The sequence below is a fragment of the Peromyscus eremicus genome, chromosome 8b (genome assembly GCF_949786415.1).
Source record: "Peromyscus eremicus chromosome 8b, PerEre_H2_v1, whole genome shotgun sequence".
Classification (NCBI taxonomy): domain Eukaryota; kingdom Metazoa; phylum Chordata; class Mammalia; order Rodentia; family Cricetidae; genus Peromyscus; species Peromyscus eremicus.
In genome coordinates, this window is record NC_081424.1 from 60,219,812 (window position 1) to 60,240,851 (window position 21,040).

Sequence of the window (21,040 nt, forward strand, 5' to 3'; positions counted from 1 at the left end):
CTGTGGTGACAAACACACTCATTAGCAAGAAAAATCCAACTAATTAAAACCGATTTAACATTCTTAACAATACATTTCACCTGGTCAGTGTCTAGCGTGGTAGAACAGTAGCAACAAGGTGCTGGACTTATTAAAACTGATACAAAATTATAAACAGTACATTTCAACCTATCAGCAAGTAGAGGGACTAAAGTACTTTATGTGCATAAATTAAATGTATCTCATATGGCAGATACTGTGCTCATGCCATGAAATGACCACGGCTTGTTCTTCTTTTCCATTCATGTTTTGAAGAAGAAAGAAGATTAGACATTGATGAGAAACCTCTAGTTGTGCAGTTGAATTGGAACAAAGACGATCGGGAAGGGAGATTCGTCCTTAAGAATGAGAACGACGCCATTCCTGCCAAGGTGAGAGCAGTCTCTGTGTCTGATGCCAGCTGCAGTCTAGGGCTGGGTCAGCAGCATGGACAAGGTTTATGTTCTGCCGTGGGAGCTTCTCTCCACTCCTCTTCCTGGAGCCCTTTACCTCCTCGATCACACTAGAGAAGCAGCCTCTTCTGCCTGTTCCGTCGTCATCGTTCCTCACTGTTCCAGAGGAGTTCTGTCTGCTTTTGAGAAAAGCTGATGACCAGCTTGTCATCTTCAGCTTTCTTCCAAATTAAAGAATCAAAATTGTTCTGTAGGAAGTAAAAGGGACAAGGGAAATGTTGGGTACCTTCTGAGATATGCAACTTCCTAAGGCATATTTTTTTTTTGTTTTTCGAGACAGGGTTTCTCTGTGCAGCTTTGCGCCTTTCCTGGAACTCACTTGGTAGCCCAGGCTGGCCTCGAACTCACAGAGATCCGCCTGGCTCTGCCTCCCGAGTGCTGGGATTAAAGGCGTGCGCCACCACCGCCCGGCGAAGGCATATTTAAAGCACTTTCATATACTACATATTTAAGATTAGGAGTCGGGAAACTTCCTTGGGTGGTGTAATAGACTGTCTCAGTTGCTTTTCTGTTGCTGAGAAAAGATTCCCTGACAGAAGCAACTTAAAGCTTTGAGAAATGGTTTGCTTTGACCCAGTTGGATGTGGCAGTCCTGGAGGCAGGAGCTGGGCACAGCTGATCATACTCCATGGATATAATTTGAAAGTGTGTAGTTCTGGGCTGAATTGAGTGGCATCTTATGTAATATTTTGGTATTAACAAGTGGTAGCAAATACAGAGGTTGAAATTATCTTCTAAATTTTCCTCTTATGAAAACACTATTACTGTATAACAGCAAGGATTTTCTGTGTCCATGTTGTGTGCTATCCTGGATGGCTACACAGATGTGCTTTTGGCTTTCCTCGTCACTGGGTTCTGGTGGCTAGCTGCATTGGTGGCACATGTGTGTAAAGTAGAGTGGGTCCCATGGCTTTGCTGTTCATGCTTTATACCCCGATTTCATCTTGGCCACTGATCCTTACTGGCATGTAATACAGTGTCATAAGTGTCTATGAATGAAATGGGGTAATAATAATAGTGTTCTTTTTTTACTCACCTTTTAATGAAGTAGATTTTTCCCCTCCTCCATACCATAACTATTATTTTTCTTCTTTATGTAGTAAACTACTTAAAAACAATGTAGCTTCGTATGTTAACAGGCGAGGTTGTAGGATGAAAATTCAAATTAAGATAAGCAACTAATAAATAAGATATGGAAAATAAATCAGACATTTTTCAAAAATAGGTATAACTTTGGTTCATGAAAACCAGCTTATAGATAGCTACTGCTAATATATTTCTTTGCAGTTGTAGAAAATACTTATTCAGTAGACTTTTTCCCTCCATATTTTCACTAGATTCCTTACTGTGAATCTATAATCCTTCTCTGACCAGGAGAGATTTTTAAACTGCTAAACTGTGTTTTTAGGACTGCAGCAGCTGCCTTGACTGCTGACTCTGCCCACATCAGCTTTCCAACATGGTGGAGGTAATTCACCTCCAGCTCTGGGCCATGTGTACCACTGACTCTTGGAAGCAGTGGGTCTATGCCTCTATTAAAGCAACGTGTAGCCCAGAAACCTTTCTTTTTCTTTTTTTTCTTTTCTTTTTTTTTTTTTTTGGTGCTAGCAAAAGCTATATCCACCATGCACCATGTTGCACAGCTTGCAGAAACCTCTATGTAACTTGGAGGGAATCCACCACTGTAACTCCAGCCTGCATGCTGCCAACCCACCAAAGCTAGGTACATCATTGTACCTAGGCCCACCATGAGTGACATGAACTAGGAAGGTGCTCTTAGCTACATTTATAATCTCTTCTTAAGCTCTCTCAGGTTTTATGTGGAAACTCTTGCCACCAGGTGTGGGTGCCATTTGTAGCTGAAAGTTTTCCTGTGTCCCGCCTGGCCTGTGGTCAGGACAAAACTCTCTCACCAGACAAATCTCTCCAGCAGCTGTTCGGACACAAATAAATACACACAGGCTAATATTATTTTTAAACTATGGCCATGGCAGGCTTCTTGCTATCTAGTTCTTATATCTTAAATTAGCCCATTTCTATAAATCTGTACTTTGCCACGTGGCTTGTGGCTTACCAGTACTTTTACATCTTGCTTCTCATGGCATAGGCCAAACGGCTTTATTTACCAACCAATCAGAGCAACATATATTCAAGCGTACAGAAAGACATTCCCATCAGATTCCTTCTCTCAGGTTACTTTATGATAACTTTTTTGGGTTTTACTTATTAAAAGTCAGATTTCCTGATTTGTACCCTATTTTCTTTCTTTTTTTTTAATTGCACCTTACTTTTTATGTGAATTTGGATTTTTGTTTTCTTATTAGTCTTAAGTTGAGATGAAATTTATTTATGGTGAAGTGAATATATCTTAAGTGTACAGTTCCCTTGGTTGTGACAGATTTTACAATGTCACTGTCAGCTTAGTCAGGTGACAGCGTGCTCTCCACCTCTTACTGTGTGAGTTTGTTGACTTGTCTGGCTCGTGGGGTGCAGGAAGCAGCAGAGCCTGAGGAGCCGGGTGTGGTTCTGGGTGGTGGTCGGTGCGCTGATGATGTTACTTTTACCAGAAGGCTCAGAGTAATGGACCCGAGAAGCAGGACAAAGAAGGCGTTATTCAGAACTTCAAAAGAACTCTCTCAAAGAAAGAAAAGAAGGAAAAAAAGAAGAGAGAAAAAGAGGCGTTGAGACAAACCTCTGATAAGGAAGAAAGGCCTTCTCAAGGGGATGACAGGTAGGTCTTTCTGGAAGTATTTGTGTCACTGTGGGTGTGTATAATACAGCTGACTTGACTCAATTATGGGTAAACGAGGGCAAAGCTGAGTGAGGCTGCCAGGCTTGTTTCAGAACGTCAGGTCCTTCCGTGTGTAGCAGGCGCCCATCTCAAGTGCAGAAGAACACTTACTCTAGGCAAACACTAGTTAACAGTGTTTTTCCTGAGCAGACCACCAAATTCAGTTGTCCCTATGTCTCCAGCCAGTCCTTTGAAACTCTCTTCTGTGGTTTTGGTCCCAGAGGCAATTGTGGTTCCATATTTAGCACATAAAAGCTGGCCAGAGTTGCAGGACTAGGGAGCTGAGCAGATTTTCCTTTCTGAATTCAGATGCACCTTGGACGTTGCTATTGTATCTCAAAAGCCTGGTTGTAGGTGTAGCCTCTTGGGAGGTGATGCCTGTGTTGCTGCTTATAAATAGTATTGAGTAGGTTTATTTAGTGTAGTTATGCAAGAGAAAAAAGGTGCGTGGATATACTGCTCCTATATATAAAGCATCCTAGTAAAGGAGAGTTTAAATATGACACTGTGTGGCTTGTTCTTTCATTGGTTTACTTTATGAGAGGTACATTATTTAATTTAGAAAATGAACTAAATCATTTAACTGATAGCTTAAAGTGTGACTTATTTTGAAATAAATTATTTTATGATTACAATTATGTTGATATTGTTAAAATTAGTCAAGTATTTTTTTTTTTTTATATCAGACCTTATATTCAATTTCTGCCCATCACTTTGTACAGTTGATTCCTTTGCAGAAACTGTTGAAGCAGTATCCCTATGAAAGTTTAACTTCAGGAAAATAAATGCTGGTGAAACTTTTAGGTGTTAGAAATAGTCACGCAGCTGGGTGGTGGTGGTGCACTGATGGTGTATGCCTTTAATCCCATCCTCGCTCAGGAGGCAGAGGCCAGCCAGAGCTACACAAAGAAATCCTGTCTCCAACCCCTCCCCCCCAGAATACCCACAAAACAACAACAACCAACTCCCACCCCCAAAACCGTCATGCTATTTAATTTAGATCCTTCAAGATTTACTATAATTTTAAGTAAGGTTCTTCAGTACTGGTTCTTTTATCGAGAATGTTGTGCTGTAATGTCATTTGCTGTGTTTTAGCATAATGCTGCTAGAAACCGAAACTTAAATTCTATACATCTTTATTTTTGCCTTGTTCCTTTGTACATGACAGTTGAGTTGTAAACTTGCAAAATTTGATTACACATTTCTTAGTCTATTAGTTTGTATTTGAGAGAAACCGTTTCTGGTTTGTTTTGTTTGGTTTTGTTGTTTTGAGACAGTTTCTCTGTGTAGCTCTAGCTATCCTAGAACTCACTCTGTAGACCTGGCTGGTTTCAAACTCACAGAGATCTGCTTGCCTTTGCCTCCCAAGTGCTGAGATTAAAGGTGTGTGCCACCACCACCTTGCTGAGAAGCTCTGTGTGTGTGTGTGTGTGTGTGTGTGTGTGTGTGTGTGTGTGTGTGTGTGTATTTTTTGGTTTTTGAGACAGGGTTTCTCTCTGTAGTTTTGGTCCTATCCTAGAAACTTGCTCTGTAGACCAGGCTGACCTTGAACTCACAGAGATCCGCCAGGCTCTACCTTCCAAGTGCTGAGATTAAAGGCATGCGCCACCACCGCCCAGCGCATGAGAAGCTGTATTTTTAATCTCATTGTAATTAGCACATGGTAACTAGAAACATCAGACCTGTAAGGGGACAGGTGTAGACAGATGACATTTGCCATTGTGATATTTATATTTCTAAGAGGAAGAAAAAGTTTAAAATATTGTTGGTGGTCTTTTTTCTTACAGTGAGAATTCTCGACTGGCTGCTGAAGTTTACAAAGACATGCCTGAAACCAGCTTTACTCGGACAATTTCTAACCCTGAGGTGGTTATGAAACGGCGGCGGCAGCAAAAGCTTGAAAAGAGAATGCAGGAGTTTCGGAGCTCAGATGGGCGGCCTGACTCGGGTACAGAGAGTCGTTTTCCTTCATGTTCATTGTGAAGTGTATTCAGGTTTTCTTTTTATAAATGCATTTCTGAAACTAAAAAAGGTGAAGTAGCAGATGTGTCCCATGTATGTCTTACATAGAATTCTTTTCACTTAAAGAAAATGTTAGTCACATATACTTACCAGCATGGCTTTTCTCCCCCACCCCCTCCAACCCAGAAAATGTTAAACATATCCAAAATATAAGAAAGATAATTACCACAGTTTTGAAAATTATTAGCTCATATTCTTCTCTTTCACTATGTATTGCCCTCTAAGTCCCAAACTACTATTTTGAAACATATTGCACACTTACTAGTTCATCTATAAGTATTTTAGTATATTTTCATGAAGTGTGAAGATTTATAATAAAATACAACTCCAGTACCACTATCACATAGAGAATAACAGTTATTCCTGTAATTGCTAAAACTTTCCTGATTGCTTTTGATATTTTCTTTTACACACACACACACACACACACACACACACACACACACACACTCTCAAAAGATTGAGTCACATATTTTCAAGTCTGTCATTCTAGAATTCCTTTTTAGTTTACTTTGGTTTTGTTGGTTTGTTAAAAACTTAGGTATGCTGGTTGGCTTTTGTCAGCTTGACACAAACCTGGACATATCTGGGAAGAGGGAATCTTAGTTGAGAAAATGCCTCCATAAGATTGGCCTGTAGGGGAGTCTGTGGGGTATTTATCTTGATTAATGATTGATGTGGGAGGGCCTAGCTTGCTGGTGGGATGTCCCCACTGGGCTGGTGGTCCTGGGTTGTATAAGAAAGCAGGCTGAGCAAGCCATAAGGAGCAGGCCAGTAAGCAGTTATCCTCCATAGTCTCTGCTTTGGTTTTGTTCTTGAGTTCCTGCCATGACTTCCCTTCAGGAGTTGATGGATAGTTGTAAGCTGACATAAACCCTTTCCTCCCCAAGTTGCTTTCCTATGGTCTTGATCGCAGCAACTAACTAACTAACTAACTAACTAACTAACTAACTAACACACTAGGTTTTTTTGTCTTGTAGATTTTGGTGATATCCTTTGCCACTCATTACTGTTTCCCTTCTATTTTTTGTTTCCTTGATTAGGATGTAGTTGCAGGTGCAGTTGAAGCTGTTAGTGTGGCCAGAATATTTACTTTACTGTCCTCTAAAGTTGACAGGCGATGATTGAAACTTTCTCATAAATTCAAGTTTAAGATTCCCCCTCAGTTTGGAGTCCACTGCATCTGTTTTCTTTCTGTTTATGAGATTCATACTTGGAGCCAGTTGGTGTCTGTGGTTTCAGCTGGCTTTTTTCATGGGGAGGTATCTCTTCCTTTGCCTTGGAGATACTTCTCCAGTGGTCCTTCTTCCTTTAAACTGTTGTAATGCCTTCTGGAATGCCTTCTGCAATTACATTCTTGCTTGCCAATGATCTTAATAAATAATAATAGTGTTAAAATAAAAATAAGTTTAGTGTTCGGGTGTGGTAGCCCCTTCCTTTGATCCCAGTAGAGGCATGTGGATTTCTGTGAGTTCAATGCCAGCTTGGTCTACAAAGCAAATTCCAGGCCAGTCAGGGCTATGTAGTAAGACCTTGCCTGTTTTTTTCTTTTCTTTTTTTAAAGGATTAGCAGTGTGATCCTGAAAATATTGTAAGAGTTTTGTGAAATTGTGTGTATGTATGTATATGTGTTTACTTCCAAAGACATAAGACAGATTGTTGTTTTAACACATTGTTAATTCCTGTTTATATGGCAACATTCTATGTTGGTTTATACTTGGGTTTCTTTCCTTTCCTTTTTCTCTTCTTTTTTCTTTTCTTGGGGGGGGGGCTCCTAGGGGGTGGGGGTGCCTAGACAGGGTTTCTTTGTGTAGCCCTGGCTGTCCTGGAACTCAATCTGTAGACCAGGCTGCCTTGAACTCACAGAGATCCACCTGCCTCTGCCTCTTGAGTGCTGGAATTAAAGGCGTGCACCGCCACTGCCCAGCTGTTTTCTTTTCTTTAGAGTTTTGCCACTATACAAATCAAATACATTTAGAGGAATGTGGCTTCTGTTGCTGTACATGGCAGTGCCCACTGTAGCACAGGGTTTTCCTGCCTTGTTTCCTCCAAAGTATCTTGTAGTTGTTTAGTGTTTCTGTAGGAAGTAGATGGGATAAAAAGAGTTGAAATAGTTGAACTATATATTAGCTCTATATATTTTTGAATAAAACTTTGACTTAACTAACTGGAAATTGTATCCAGCAAAGAAAATACTTGTTATAAAGTAAGAATTCATTATAAAGTAGTTTCACTTTTTAAAAAAAAATATTAGGATAAACATTTTGAGTTTCAGAAAGAAATAACTGTATTAGAGGGCTTTATCATTAATCTCACCTTAGCCCCCCCAAAGTTTAGTCTGATGTCATCCCCTGTATTTCTTTTGTAGCATTACCTTCCAGTGCTTGGTACTGAGCACTACAGTGCTATTCAGAATACTGCAGAGCTAGCTTATTGGTAGTGGGGAGACTTTGAGGATAGGATGTATAGAGTTTCTTTACAGACTTCTTAACACTAACTTATGTTGAGAAAAATCACTTCATTCTGGACTTTTTCTTTCAAACCCAAGTCTGAATGAAAGGATTTCCCTGCCTCTCCAGGCTGTTGTCACAGCAGTCGTCTACTCTGTGTGCAGTAGCAGTTTCTGTTCAGAAGAGACTGTTTCATGCCTATGTTCAGAGACAGTACTGTTGTCTGTTTTCTTATCAGTCCTTTGGCTTCATTCAGGGGGCAGGCTCCATGGACTACGTCCTACACTGCAAGGTCACCTGCTTCTGCCCCATGACTGTATAGTATGACTGCAAGGTTTCACTACCCAGAGCTGTGGAAGAAAGTAGGCCCTGTAGCTCTCTTGCTGCCTTAGCATTGTATACTTATTTCAGCCATCAGTACCTTGAAACTGAATCTTAATTGGATACTTATAGGAATTATAATAGTGTTAATGATTATAGAAGAAAAAACAAAAACTTCAAGCCAGTTATGGGAGTGCATACCTATAAGCCTAGCAGTATCCTAGTTTCTTCCTTATTGCTGTGAGAAAATGTCTCGATGAAAGCAACTTGAAGGGTCTACAGTCTGCCGTGGTGAGGAACACATGGCAGCATCAGGATAGCATGATCAGCAGCCTGACTGGTCCTATTGCATCTGCGCTTAGAAAGCAAAGAATAAACAGAAAGTGGGGCTGGGCTAGGAAGCCTCAAAGTTTCCCCAGTGACAGTTTCCTCCAGTGAGAGTCCACCTTCCTAAAGGTTCAGCAACATTGCCAAACAGCACCGTCAGCCAGCTGGTGACCAAATGTCCAAACACCTGGGACGTTTCACATTCAAATCACAATAGAGGCTGACACAGTTTTGGGTCAGCTTGGGCTACATATTAAGATCTGCTCAGAAACAAACACAAAATTGAGGAGAACAAGGGGCTTCTTTGTTTCATAATTATTCTGGCAAGGTACTTTTGAGATGCAAAGGACTTTGTTTAAATGTATAGTCTTGTTCTGTCATGCACCAAAATGTATGTACAGAAAAAGAAAAAGTATTTAGAAAGAGCTGGGTGGTATTGCACACCTTTAATCCCAGCACACAAGAGGTAAAGGCAGGTAGATCTCTGAGTTCAAGGGTAGCCTAGTCTACAGATCAAATTCCAGGACAGTCAGGGATACACAGAGAAACTCTGTCTCGGAAAAACTAAGCAAAAAAAAAAAAAAAAAAAAAAAAAAAAAGATTTAGAGAGGCAGAGAAAAACAAGGAAGAATACTGGTAACAAAAGTAACATGAGAGATACTTATACATGCTAACTACATACCAAGCCTGAAGGAAGGAGTCTGACGTTGTTGCTTAAATGAACAAAATGAAACCATAGTTCCACCTGAGGACTATTCAGAAGTGTGTGAGTCACGAAAGAGACAAGTGACTGAGATGGCAGCTTTGAAGTCACTGGATAAAACATTCTTGGTGACAGAGTGACTTGAATACAACACAAGAAGAGAGTAAGCTATTGCATGTCAGATGGCCTGTGCCCCTTATTTATTTTCTGTAGTCATTGGTAGCACTTTGATGGAAAAATTCTTTATATTTTGTTAATAAGCTACCAGAGAGTTTTAAGGTTGGGATGTGGCAACTTTTCTATTTAGCCTCAGCTTCAGATTTGGAGAAATTACCATGGAAGCAAAGTGCAGGATGGTTGTGAGGAAACAGTCCTAAAACACAGCACAATCTTGGAGATACTACATTGCCCAATGCGGTATAGACGTCTGACCTCCTAGCCCAGATTGAAAGGCCATAAAGAGAAAGCTGAAGAATACTGAGAGGTAGGAAGATATTTCAGGATCTATAATAGACTAGCTTTTACTGAAAATAAACTTGGATAGATTCTGATTGGCTCTAGAATGAATAGAGGTTTGGGTGGAAGATGGGTTTCATTTAAGTGTGTCCTATGAAGTGCTGACAAGTTTTACCATGTCTTTAGTCTGGTGACTCAGTGACCAGATGGGTCACTGCTCAGCAGTGTCACACAGGAATGGGACACAGGAGTGATCTGTGTGGTAGGGAGGTATCACCACCATGTGTGGCAAAGTCATTGGGCAGAAGTATGTCAGACAAAGACTTACAGTCATTGTTAAGAGAAGCCAACCAGCATTGTGGTGTGTACTTACATTCTCAGTTTCAGGAGACTAAAGCAGGAGGGTTGTTTGAGGCCAGCCTAGCTACATAATTAGACTGTATTTCAAAAATAAAACAAAAACTGATCTTTGCTAAGAACAGTTACTTTGTTATAAGGTTGCAAATAGTGAAGAAAATAGTCTATTAAAGATTCAAGTATTTGAACTAAGCATATAACTTAGTATTAGTACTTCCTCTAGTGTGTATAAGTCCAAAAAATACATTGGTTCAAGAAGTTTTTCCAGCACAGTGGCTCATGCCTATAATTCTAGCACCTGGAAGCCTGAGGCAGGAGGATTGACACAAATCGGAGGTCAGCCTGGGCTACAGACTGAGTTCCAGGCTAGTCTGGGCTACAGACTATGATCACATCTCAGAGCAAAACAACAGAAAGAGAATGAGCAAAGGAAAAAGAAAACAAAAACAAAACAAAACAAAAAACCCTGGTATAAGGAAGAGAAAAAGCAGAAAATGAAAGCAGAACTTACCTATCAAAGAAATGATCGCAATCAGACCATTTTAATATATATCACCCAAGAATCTCTAGTAAACTCAATATTAGGAAAGTAGCAGTTTACTACTTAATAGTCAATAATTCAATATTTTTGTCAGCTTTTTAAAGAAAGGTTTATAATAGTTTGTGTGTATATTCGTGCAAGTGTGTGCTGCTGCCTAGAGGCCAAAAGAGGGAGTTGAAGGTCTCCAGAGCTGTGACCTGCCATGTGCAGCTAGGAGATGAACGTGGGTCCTCTAAAATAGCAGCAAGAGCTCTTAACCACTGAGCCATTCCTCCTGCCCTGGTTTTGTCTGTTTTAATAAATCTCTGAGAAAAGTGTACCCTGATAGCTAACCTACTATGGCTGTGTGCTTGCTAGTCTTTGAGCCTGGAGACAGATGTGCAGGGGTACTACCACTTCTCTGAGCATGGTGATAGAGGCTGTAACTTTTCTAGGACTTGCCCCCAGAGTTTTAATGATGCAACTTTCATATCCTCACCTGTGTTTTAGAAGCTGGTGAGGCATCCAGGATCACACAGGCTTTGCTCCTGAACTTGTAAAGCATTTTAAAACACTTTTAAACAAGAGGTATATTCACATTCTATGATGTCTTCAAAGTGTAGCTGATCCAAAAAGTGCCTAATGTATTTCATTTAGTTGAGTTGATTTTTAAATTACAATTTCCTTGCTGAATTTCTCTTGTGTTGCTAATTCTCTATTTGTTTTAAATTTTACTTACTTGATTTTGTAGATGCACATGTGAGTGCAAGTGCACACATGCACAAGTACACGTGTGAAGATCAGAAGACAGTTCTCTAAATTGTTTCTCTCCTGCTACCTTGTAGAATCTGGGCATTGAACTTGAACAAGGTCATTAGGTTTGCAAGTGTCTTTACCTCTGAGCCATCTCACCAGCCCATGACACTCTCACTGTTTTATATTGCTGTCTTTGTCTCCTATATCCTGAATTGATTTCCTTCCTTCCTTCATCTATTTGTTTGTTTCCTCTTGAAATTATTGATCATTTTTACAAGTAGACCTTTGATGTCCAGTATTTCAATCATTTCTTTATCTTCAGGTTTAGTTATTAAGGAGTTAGCAGGGTTTTGTAGGCATTGTATTTTTCTACTTTTCTGTATTTCTTGTGTTTCTGTTCTGCAGTTTGCAAATACTTGCCTTGGTTCAGGGATTCTTCTTTCTTATTCTGTTGCTGTTGTTAAGACAGGGTCTCACTGTGTAGCTCTGGCTGTCCTGGAACTTATTATGTAGACCAAGATGGCCTTGAACTCACAGATCCATCTGCCTCTGCCTCCTGCGTGCTGGGAGTTAAGGCTTGTGTCTTAACTTCACCACACCTGGCTTCGTTCAGGGTTTCTTAATCTTGAGTTATTAATAGAAAAGAGATTATGAGAGTCAAATTACAATGAAGTGGCATATGTATATTTCAACTAAGAAGAGAACGTACAAACAAGAGCACACCTGAGGAGTCCCAATCACCCTTCCTATTTCCAGGTCCCTAGATGACTTTATACCCACATTTAGTTTGTAGTGCCTAGGATTGAAATAGCCCCACCATGGTGGCATATCCCTCATGGAAGTCTTTGGACTTGAGTACCTGAGGTCTTCTTGTTCCTAGGTCACTTTTAAAATATTGGTTTGTTTAGTGGAACTAATACTTTGCTTCAGATGAAAGTTTAAAAAGTAGAAGTGGAGGAAATAGGTCTTGTAGTGTACAGGTGGTTGAGCAAGTTGAGAACAGGGGAAGGTGGGGGCAGTAGAAGAGAACTGTACCACAGACAGACCCTGGAGCCCTTCCTTCCCATTTCCCTGTAGTAGAAGCCAGCCTCAGGTTGATAGTGAATGTATTTGTACCACTGCAGTTGGTGTTTCAGTGCTTTTTCATAAGTGATTGGGGACTTAAAATGAAGATGAACTCAAAGATGTAAAAAAATGTTTTCCAGGTGGGACGTTGAGAATATATGCAGACAGTTTAAAACCCAATATTCCATACAAGACAATCCTGCTGTCTACTACAGATTCTGCAGACTTTGCTGTAGCGGAGTCTTTGGAGAAGTATGGTCTGGAAAAAGAGAATCCCAAGGACTACTGCATTGCCCGGGTATGAACTATGATTATTCATGCTAAGACTTTGCATTTAAAGGAAATTTCTTTTTAAATTTTAGTGTGTGTGTGTGTGTGTGTGTGTGTTCACTCACATACATGGCCCCCCTCCACTTACATACACATACAGGAATAATAAATGTAATAAAAAGTAATATATGTTCTTTATAAAAAAGATAAATAAAACATAGCCCAAAGTTCTACCAAAAGATAAGCTCATCATTAATGTTTTGATAGATATTCTTACAATTTTTATTTTGTGTATATATTATATGAGTCAGAGTTATAGAGGAGTATAACCAATTTATTTATGTGTAATTATAATATATAAATAAAATAGTCTCACAGTGCTTGCTGCATGTTGGAGATTCAGAGAACCTGGTGGCTGTTCAGTCCAAGATGTGGGGGATCTGTATATGTATAGGGTCCAGTTTGAAGGTGAAGATCTGACAGCTCCCTGGAGAGTCACTGCTCTGATCCGCTGTTGAAGACTTGAGGAAGCTGGGACGGCATGTCCACAGGCCATGGCTGCAGTGATAGAAGCATGTATCCACAAAGAGTGAGGCTTGTGTGTGGCATTTGCCTTCTTCCTCTTCCCTTTGGTTTCATCTGAGCCCCCAGCCTGTTGGCACCACATTCAGGGTTGATCTTCCCTTCAGTCGGTAGGTCGGCCAGCGGTGAAAATGCACTTACAGCATACTCAGTGGTGTGCTTTCCTAATCTCTCAATCCACTGTAGTTGACATTGTAGTTCAGGATCAGCCATCAGAGGTAACATAATTGTATTTATATTAAAATCTGATTTAATAATCACCTGCGACTTCTCAGAGGTACTTTACCTATCTATGACTCTAGTTATCAAGGAATATAGTAATTGTTTATATCCTAGAATTGATTTTGTAACATTAAATAAAACACAGCAGACTTTCTATTTAGCCATAAACTAGTTAGAAATCCTTAGCCTCTGAGTCAGTTTTAACTGTCTACTTATTTACCGCAGTATTTGTCCAGTTAAACTGACAGTAGTTTGTGTTTTGCTTTGGAAGGAAGGGTTAATTTTGGCTTGTGGTTTGAGGGTGCAGTTCATTGTGGTAGGAATGCATGGCAGCCAGAATATGAGGCAGCTGCTCATATTTTATCCACAGTCAAGAAACCAAGATAGCTCTATGTTCTATTACAGCAAGTGATTTAAAAAGGAGGTGTGTGTGTGTGCGCGCGCGCGCGCGCACACACATACATGCAAGAGTGGAGGCCTGATTGATGTTTGGTTTGTTACTTTCTACTTTTATTTTTTGAGCAGTCTCTCTCTTAACTGAACCTGGACCTCAGTGTCTTGGCTAGGCTGGCCTGTGGGCTTCAGGGTGCTCCTGTGTCCTTTGCCCCACGCACTGAGGTTATAGACATGTGCTGTTATGCCTGTTTATTTAGGTTTTTTTTTTTAATATTTTTATTCTTTAAGTATTTCTTGAATGAATATAATGTAGTTTAATCATGTTCACCTCCCCATGCCCACTCACTCTTCTAACTCCTCCTAGGTTGTTCCCTCCCCCCTCTCAACTTTATGTTCCTGCTTTTTTTCTTTTTAAAAATAACCCACTGTGTTCAATTTGTGTCTCAAATATGTTTGCTCATGGGTGTGAAGCCATCGACTAAGCATTGTCAGTCTACCAGGGACCATTTCCTTGAAGAACACTGACTGTCCCCCTCCAGAAGTCATCAGATTCTCTATTAGCTGTGGGTGGGGGCTTGGGAGCCATTTTCCATTCTGTGATGGGATGTTGACTCCTGACCTTACTCAGGCAACAGCAGCCCCTGTGAGTTCATGAGTTTGGTGGTCCTGCACTGTTGAGAAGACACTCTTTCAGGAACCGCTGCCCATTGAGCCATCTTTTTGGCCCATTCCTTTTAATTTTTATTTTAGCTTCTATATTTAAATCAGTATGTTCATTTTAAGTTAATGTTTATTTTGATTTTTTCTTTTATTGGGATACCCAATTGATCCAGCAGCATTGTAGAAAGGCTTTGTTTTCTCTCTCTCCCTCTGAATGCTTTGTTCAGCCCCTTGTCTTCATTTGTGTATGGGTCAGTTCGTGTGCTGCACTCTTTGTTCATCTGTATGTCTCTTTGGCCTGTACTTTCAGTGTCTAGCATCTGAAATTTGGCATTGCTCAATTGTTTGACAAAGTGAGGTTTTTATATAAATCTTTGATAACTAATATTCCATGGAACTACATGGTTTGCTCTATGATAATGAACTTCGTCACCTTTCCATCTTCTTAAACTGAGTAGTAGCTTGTAACCATTTTATCTGGGACCTAGAGTCGTGGAAGCAGACTGTGAGCTTTATTGGCAGCCCCTTTTTGAGGTTGATTTCTCTGGAGGAACTCCTTTACTTTTGGCCTTCTGCTTTAACCTGACCAGCTTTCTTCAGCAAGCTTAGGCAGCCTAGTTAATCATTTACCTGAATTAGAAATGCATTATATTCTCAGCTTGCCAGAATAAACTGTAGCTGTTTCATAGTCTTCATTCATTTTTATCTATTTGGATAATTATTTGTTAAGTATTTAAGGTCTTCTCTTTTGTTTGTTAGCTATTCCGCTAGAATACAAAGTTAAGAACTGCCCCTAGAAGAGCTTACCATAATGGAGGGAGACCAGAAGGCCAAGAAGTAGAACAGAAACGGGGTCTTCAGACTAGAAAGTGGTCTGTGATGTATAAAGCATGTGGCCTGGTCGGTGAGCTCTTAGTACACCCATGCACCTAAAAAATTGTGGCCTAAAAAATGAGTGACACAGATAGAGGCAAAAGAAAATTGAAGGTCAGGTCTTGAAGTGGTAGGATATTGAATTTAATTAAAAATGCTAATAAAAAAGATGAGGTTAGCATAGGGATGTTATTATTCCTTTTCATTTAAAGCTAATTGGAAACCTTGTAGATAGGAATAATAGATTTCTACAGAATTGTTTGCTCTGTTTTATGTGTAAGTACAATGATAGGTTTGCACACTAAGGTCTGTTGTGTTACAAAGTTGAAACCAGTGGCTTGGCTTCTTTTACTTTTCTACACTGAGTCAGAGTGGAGAGAGTGTAAACTCAGCAGAGTATCTGTAGAGGCATCAATCACATTCTTCTCCCATGTAGTCTTGCTGTGGGAGGACCCTTCTCTACGCTGTGAATATATGTCCAGCCTCACAAAATACTACAGCCAAGACTTGACAATATTCTAAATTTTCTCAGGCTGGGTCCCCATAAGATTACCAGTGCCCCTAATCAGCAGGAAGTAGTCTAGAGAACTATGCCCAAATTCCTAAAATATTGTTTGTGAATGTTTTCATTTAAGGGGGGTTGGTTATAAATTGTTATTAGTCATAGTCAGTCTCTTTCTAAAGAAGAAAAGGGGATATGATATAGAAATGATGGGGGGTAGATTATTATAATTAAAAAAAGGGGTAGTTTGTCGAATCCAAAAAAAACCCACAACTGTTATTCTCAAAATAATTTACATTGGTATAGATTTTAGTTTATTGATACAAATTTAAAGTCAATTTTGTTATATTGTATGTATATTTCTACTCTTGTTTAAGGTATTGTATTTATACAGCTCACTTAAAAATGTAATGTATAATTAAAAAATACAGATTAATAGTCATCTATAATAGTCAAACCTATAGACATGTTAGTTAGAGATATATTCCAAATAGATAGGTAATCTTCAAACACTTCAAAGACCTACAGAATATGGCATTTAAAATGTTTTAATAACTTAGAATTCTTTTGATGTGAGACTCATCTGCTCCTGGCATTACAGATCTACTCCTGAGAGGATGATGGATACTGAAGATACTCCATATGGAGTTTGTTTTCTTTGTGGCAAAACTGGCCTATTGTGCAAGAAACTGCTCTTGCCTCGGCTGCTGACAGTAGCCCACTGTCCAGTTTGGACAAGCAGGACACAAAGAAAAGCAACTGCCAAACCTTGTCAAGACAGAGTAGAACAGTCCTTCAAATTCTCCTGCTTCTGAAAAGGGTTTGTCAGATAGTCTAGGCCTGTAAGCCAAAGTTGGACGCCCCAGTGTCGCAGAGAGACCTTGGGGACTGTCCAGGCAGCCAGCTGTCTTGTCATTTCTTGCTTTTTTGGGAAGTTACTTGCCTGCTCTCCCTGCTTACTCAGGTAATATTATTTTCCTTCTCAAGTCTTTGATGGAGCTGAAGACTAGATAATTATAGTTTCCTTCGTTATGATAAAGGATAAATTAGATATACAACTTTACTCTCACCAAGATAGGATAGATAATTGAATGTTTTCTCTGATTTTTGCCAAATACAAATAGAGTAGATAATGTAACTGTAATTCTTGCTTGATAACTTTTGTTATTTGTAATTTCACTATGCTAAAGTTAAAACCTTCCTTTTTGATTAGACAGAAAGGGGGAAATGCTGTGGAAGGACCCTTCTGTACCCTGTGAATGTATGTTGCTCTCATGGATTGATAATAAAAGCTTATTTGGCCTGTAGCCAGGTGGAATAAGGCTGGGCAGGAGAACCAAACTAAGGGTGATGGGAAGGAGAAAGACAGAGTCAGGAGATGCCAGTGAACCACCAGAGCAACAAGATGTAATAGAGAACAGGTAACGCCACGAAGCCATGTGGCAAAATATAGATTAATAGAAATGGGTTAATTTAAGTTGTAGGAGCTAGTTAGTAATAAGCCTGAACAATAGGCCAGATAGTTTGTAATTAATGTTAAGCCTCTGAATGATTTTATAAAAGTGGCTGTGGAGCTGGGTGGTACAGAAAAGCCTCTGTTTACCCAGTTTTCTTGAGTGGACGAGAAGTTGGCTATAGTAAAGATGCATAGTAAACAGTAACAGCATTGTTAAGAGTACAGTGAACACAGTGTCATCAAACTGTTGTCTGAAGAGAGTTGTTGAATGTTTATGTAATATACCTAAACGGTCTACTTAAAATTAAATTATTTACAATAAAATTTGTTTTGAGTTGTTAAGCACACTAAAGATTTCAGATTATATGAATTTGCTTTATAAATATCTGCCTGAATGTGAAAGAAGGAGTAGGGACTGGACTGCAGAGGACTGCAGTAGAGGAGTTATCTTTCCTTAGGAAATTGCTTGAACGTTCAATATTCTATGTGTTTTTTCCATGTGAAAATTTGTAATAAACAAATGCAAATAGTTCAGTTCTTCTCAAGAGCCAGGTGAACAAATTGCCCAGTTCTTTGTCCACGGAAGCTTTTTGTTTGAAACCATTTCCTGTGCTTTGTTAATTTTTTTTCAGTGACCAATTTTTTATAGTGCTTGATGGGTGGTTTTTGTTGTTGTTGTTTTGTTTGTTTGTGTGTTTGTTTGCTCATTCAGAGCAGTACTTTCAAGATAGGTACAGGGCTGCACCAGTACTCAGAAAGCAGGAAGATCATAAGTTTGAAGCCAGCATGGATCATAGAGTAAGACCAAAAGCAACAATGCTTCTTTTGAGTACTTGCTGATTTGCTTTTATATTCATTGTTAATTACTTTTTCATTAGGTTATGCTTCCTCCTGGAGCCCAGCATTCTGATGAAAGAGGTGCTAAGGAAGTTATTCTTGATGATGATGAGTGTCCTTTACAAATCTTCAGGGAATGGCCAAGTGACAAAGGTAGAGGATTTCCTCAGTAGTCCACCTCTCAGATTTCTGCCAACTCTCATTCATCGGATGACATGGAAAATGTATGGGGGGTGGGGGGTGGCTGCAGTCTGCCAGTTTTTTTCATAGACTTGCTGGGCATTTCCTTGATGGTACCTTTGCCTGTGGAACCACACTCAGCTCATTTGAGTGTCCTGTGCAGATGACAGGCAGGTGAAATGCCAGACTATTAGCAGTGGAAGACCATTGTTATCGGTGAGCTGTGAAACAATGTCCATACTGACTATATGAGTTGTGCGATATTTGAGCAAGTTTGTTAGGATAGGGCAAGTACCCTACGGCCCTAAAGTTTGTCCAGTAATACAGTCACTTCAGATATAGGTTGAGCAATATTTACTGGAAATACTCAGAACCCAGAAGTGTTTGAGATTTCAGAACTTTTCAGACTTGAGTATTTTTACCTTCATAATGAGATACTTTGAAGGTGGATACAAGTCTAAGCCTCCCCTTCTTTTGTGTTTGCTTTACACACCTAACCTGCGTGTAATTGAGTTCATACGTTTTCATGTGTTGGTGTTTGACCTGCTCCCTGTTAGGAGGTTTATTTTCATTGTATCATGTTGGAAGTTGAAGCATTTTGGATTGCAGGTGTTTGGTTTAAGGATGTTCAACTTGTGATGTGTGCGTATTTGTCACTGTTCAGACATTTTCCCTATTTCAAGGCAGCAAAGTGTTTAAAGCTATGTTTTTGATGAAGTATAGTTTCTAGCGTTAAGATTAATACAGTTGACTTTCTAGGATCTCAGCTGAACTGCTGCTAGAAGCCTAAAAGCTTAACCAGGCTAGTTCCTGGTCCTCACACCTTATATACCTTTCTGCTTGCTGCCATCACTTCCTGGGATTAAAGGCTCACTTCCTGGGATTAAAGGCTTGAGTCAGCATGCCTAGCTGTTTCCAGTGTGGCCTTGAACTCACAGAGATCTGGATGGATCTCTGCCTCCCAAGTGATAGGATTAAAGGCATGTGTGCCCATTTTCTGGCCTCTATATCTAGTGGCTGTTCTGTTCTCTGACCCCAGATAAGTTTATTGAGGTGCACAATATTTTGGGGAAACACAATACCACCACAAGTGAGTGCCTTTATATTAATGAAGACATAACAATCCTGGTGGCGCACGCCTTTAATCCCAGCACGCGGGAGGCAGAGGCAGGCGGATCTTTGTGAGTTCGAGGCCAGCCTGGTTTACAGAGCAAGAGCCAGGAAAGGCGCAAAGCTACACAGAGAAACCCTGTCTCGAAAAACAAAACAAAACAAACAAACACAAACAAAAATCCTTCCTAATCTTATGTAATAATCATACTGCATTTGATAATTTAAAAATACAAAAAAACCTCTAAGAATAAGTGCATTTCTAGTTTTATTAAAATACTTATTCTGCACTATTCTAGACAGTTATAAAAGTTGAGCCTCATTTTGAAAGTTGTTTTGAATTTTGAGTTGATTTAATCATTTGAATTAAATAAAAATCAGGTCAGCTGAGATGTTTGTGTATGTCTATTTGTGTGTGAACATTGATATCTACAAGTGCAAGTTCATTTATTTTTAAACTAACATACTGTTTACTAACTAGCACATGCTGTCTTTTGATAGCTAGCTTTCAGTTAGAAATAATTCCTGCATGTTGCTTGTTTAGGGTTTTCAGAGGGTTTTTCAGTCTTTACAGGAGACTAGTTCATCCTTCACTGATAAGATTGTCAATTGGGTGAGCCTTGCTCTTCCTACTCCTTGGCAGATGTTATTAAAACACATCTTGGTAATGGGGGGGCCAATGGTTGTTAGTCAGTGATCATCACCCCCCAGGTTCGCTCAGTTGTTAATTACCATTGTCATCATTCTAGGGATTTTAGTCTTTCAATTGAAAAGGAGACCACCGGACTACATCCCAAAGAAAATGAAGAAGCATGTTGAAGGGAAGCCGCTGAAGGGGAAGGATAGAGCTGACGGGTCTGGCTATGGTTCTGCTCTTCCTCCTGAGAAGCTACCCTACTTAGTAGAGTTAAGCCCAGGTGAGAAAGCTGGTAGATCAGGAAATGTATGTTTTTAGCTTAAATGTTTCTACTTTTTAATGTATTATTTTTTAAGTGTACATTTACTTAAAAAGTTTAACATTCATAAAATTATGTTATTTTTTTTAAAGCTAAAAATACTTAAGGCCACAGAATACATTAATTCATGCATAAAAATAAAGTTCACATGAACAAAAGTGAATCTAACACAGGCTTTAAAGTAATGAATAGCATTTAAAAGTTGTAATTAATCAGTTACTTTTAAGAAAAACTTCCCAAAATAACTTTAGTTACTAGTTCCTAGTTCATCTTCTAGGAACAAATTGAAATTTACTCTTCCTGTAGCCAATCTATGTGTATGTGTATGAGAGAGAGATTGTGCTTTTTTTTTATGATGTATGTACAGTGTTCAAAAGGAATGTCCTTAGATTTAACGGTATGTCTTTGAAACCTCTTAGTAACTAGTAGGATGTTTTAAAGTAACATCATAAATTCATATTCATATTAGTCTTCTAATTATAACACTTACAGAATTTTTACAGCTAAAGATGTTGTCATAACTTAGTCATCAGATAGACAAATACACTGACATTTCTTTTAAGTGTTTCATATATACACACATCCCCATGTAGTATGTATTTGCATATATGTGCTCTACATGACATTTGTCAGTCAGCTAAAATTACGTCATTTCTAATTTAGCTAAGATGTGACCTGTATTATTGAATACTATGAAGATATTCCATTCACCTCCGCCTAGTTAGGAACCAAAGTAA

The 21,040-nt window shown here is 39.3% G+C and overlaps 1 protein-coding gene across 10 annotated transcripts in view; it reads left to right on the top strand.

Moving 5' to 3' along the window:
* Positions 1–21,040, top strand: part of Afdn (afadin, adherens junction formation factor) — a 132,113-nt gene that overhangs the window by 41,254 nt on the left and 69,819 nt on the right. For 4 of the 10 annotated variants that reach the window (XM_059272891.1, XM_059272894.1, XM_059272895.1 and 1 more), the window contains exons 3-8: positions 295–410; positions 3,059–3,222; positions 5,070–5,230; positions 12,400–12,557; positions 18,099–18,210; positions 20,097–20,264. In XM_059272891.1, the coding sequence (XP_059128874.1) occupies positions 295–410; positions 3,059–3,222; positions 5,070–5,230; positions 12,400–12,557; positions 18,099–18,210; positions 20,097–20,264 (879 nt within the window). The remainder of the gene's footprint in view (positions 1–294; positions 411–3,058; positions 3,223–5,069; positions 5,231–12,399; positions 12,558–18,098; positions 18,211–20,096; positions 20,265–21,040) is intronic. The other 6 variants (XM_059272898.1, XM_059272899.1, XM_059272900.1 and 3 more) reach the window with 3 other exon arrangements.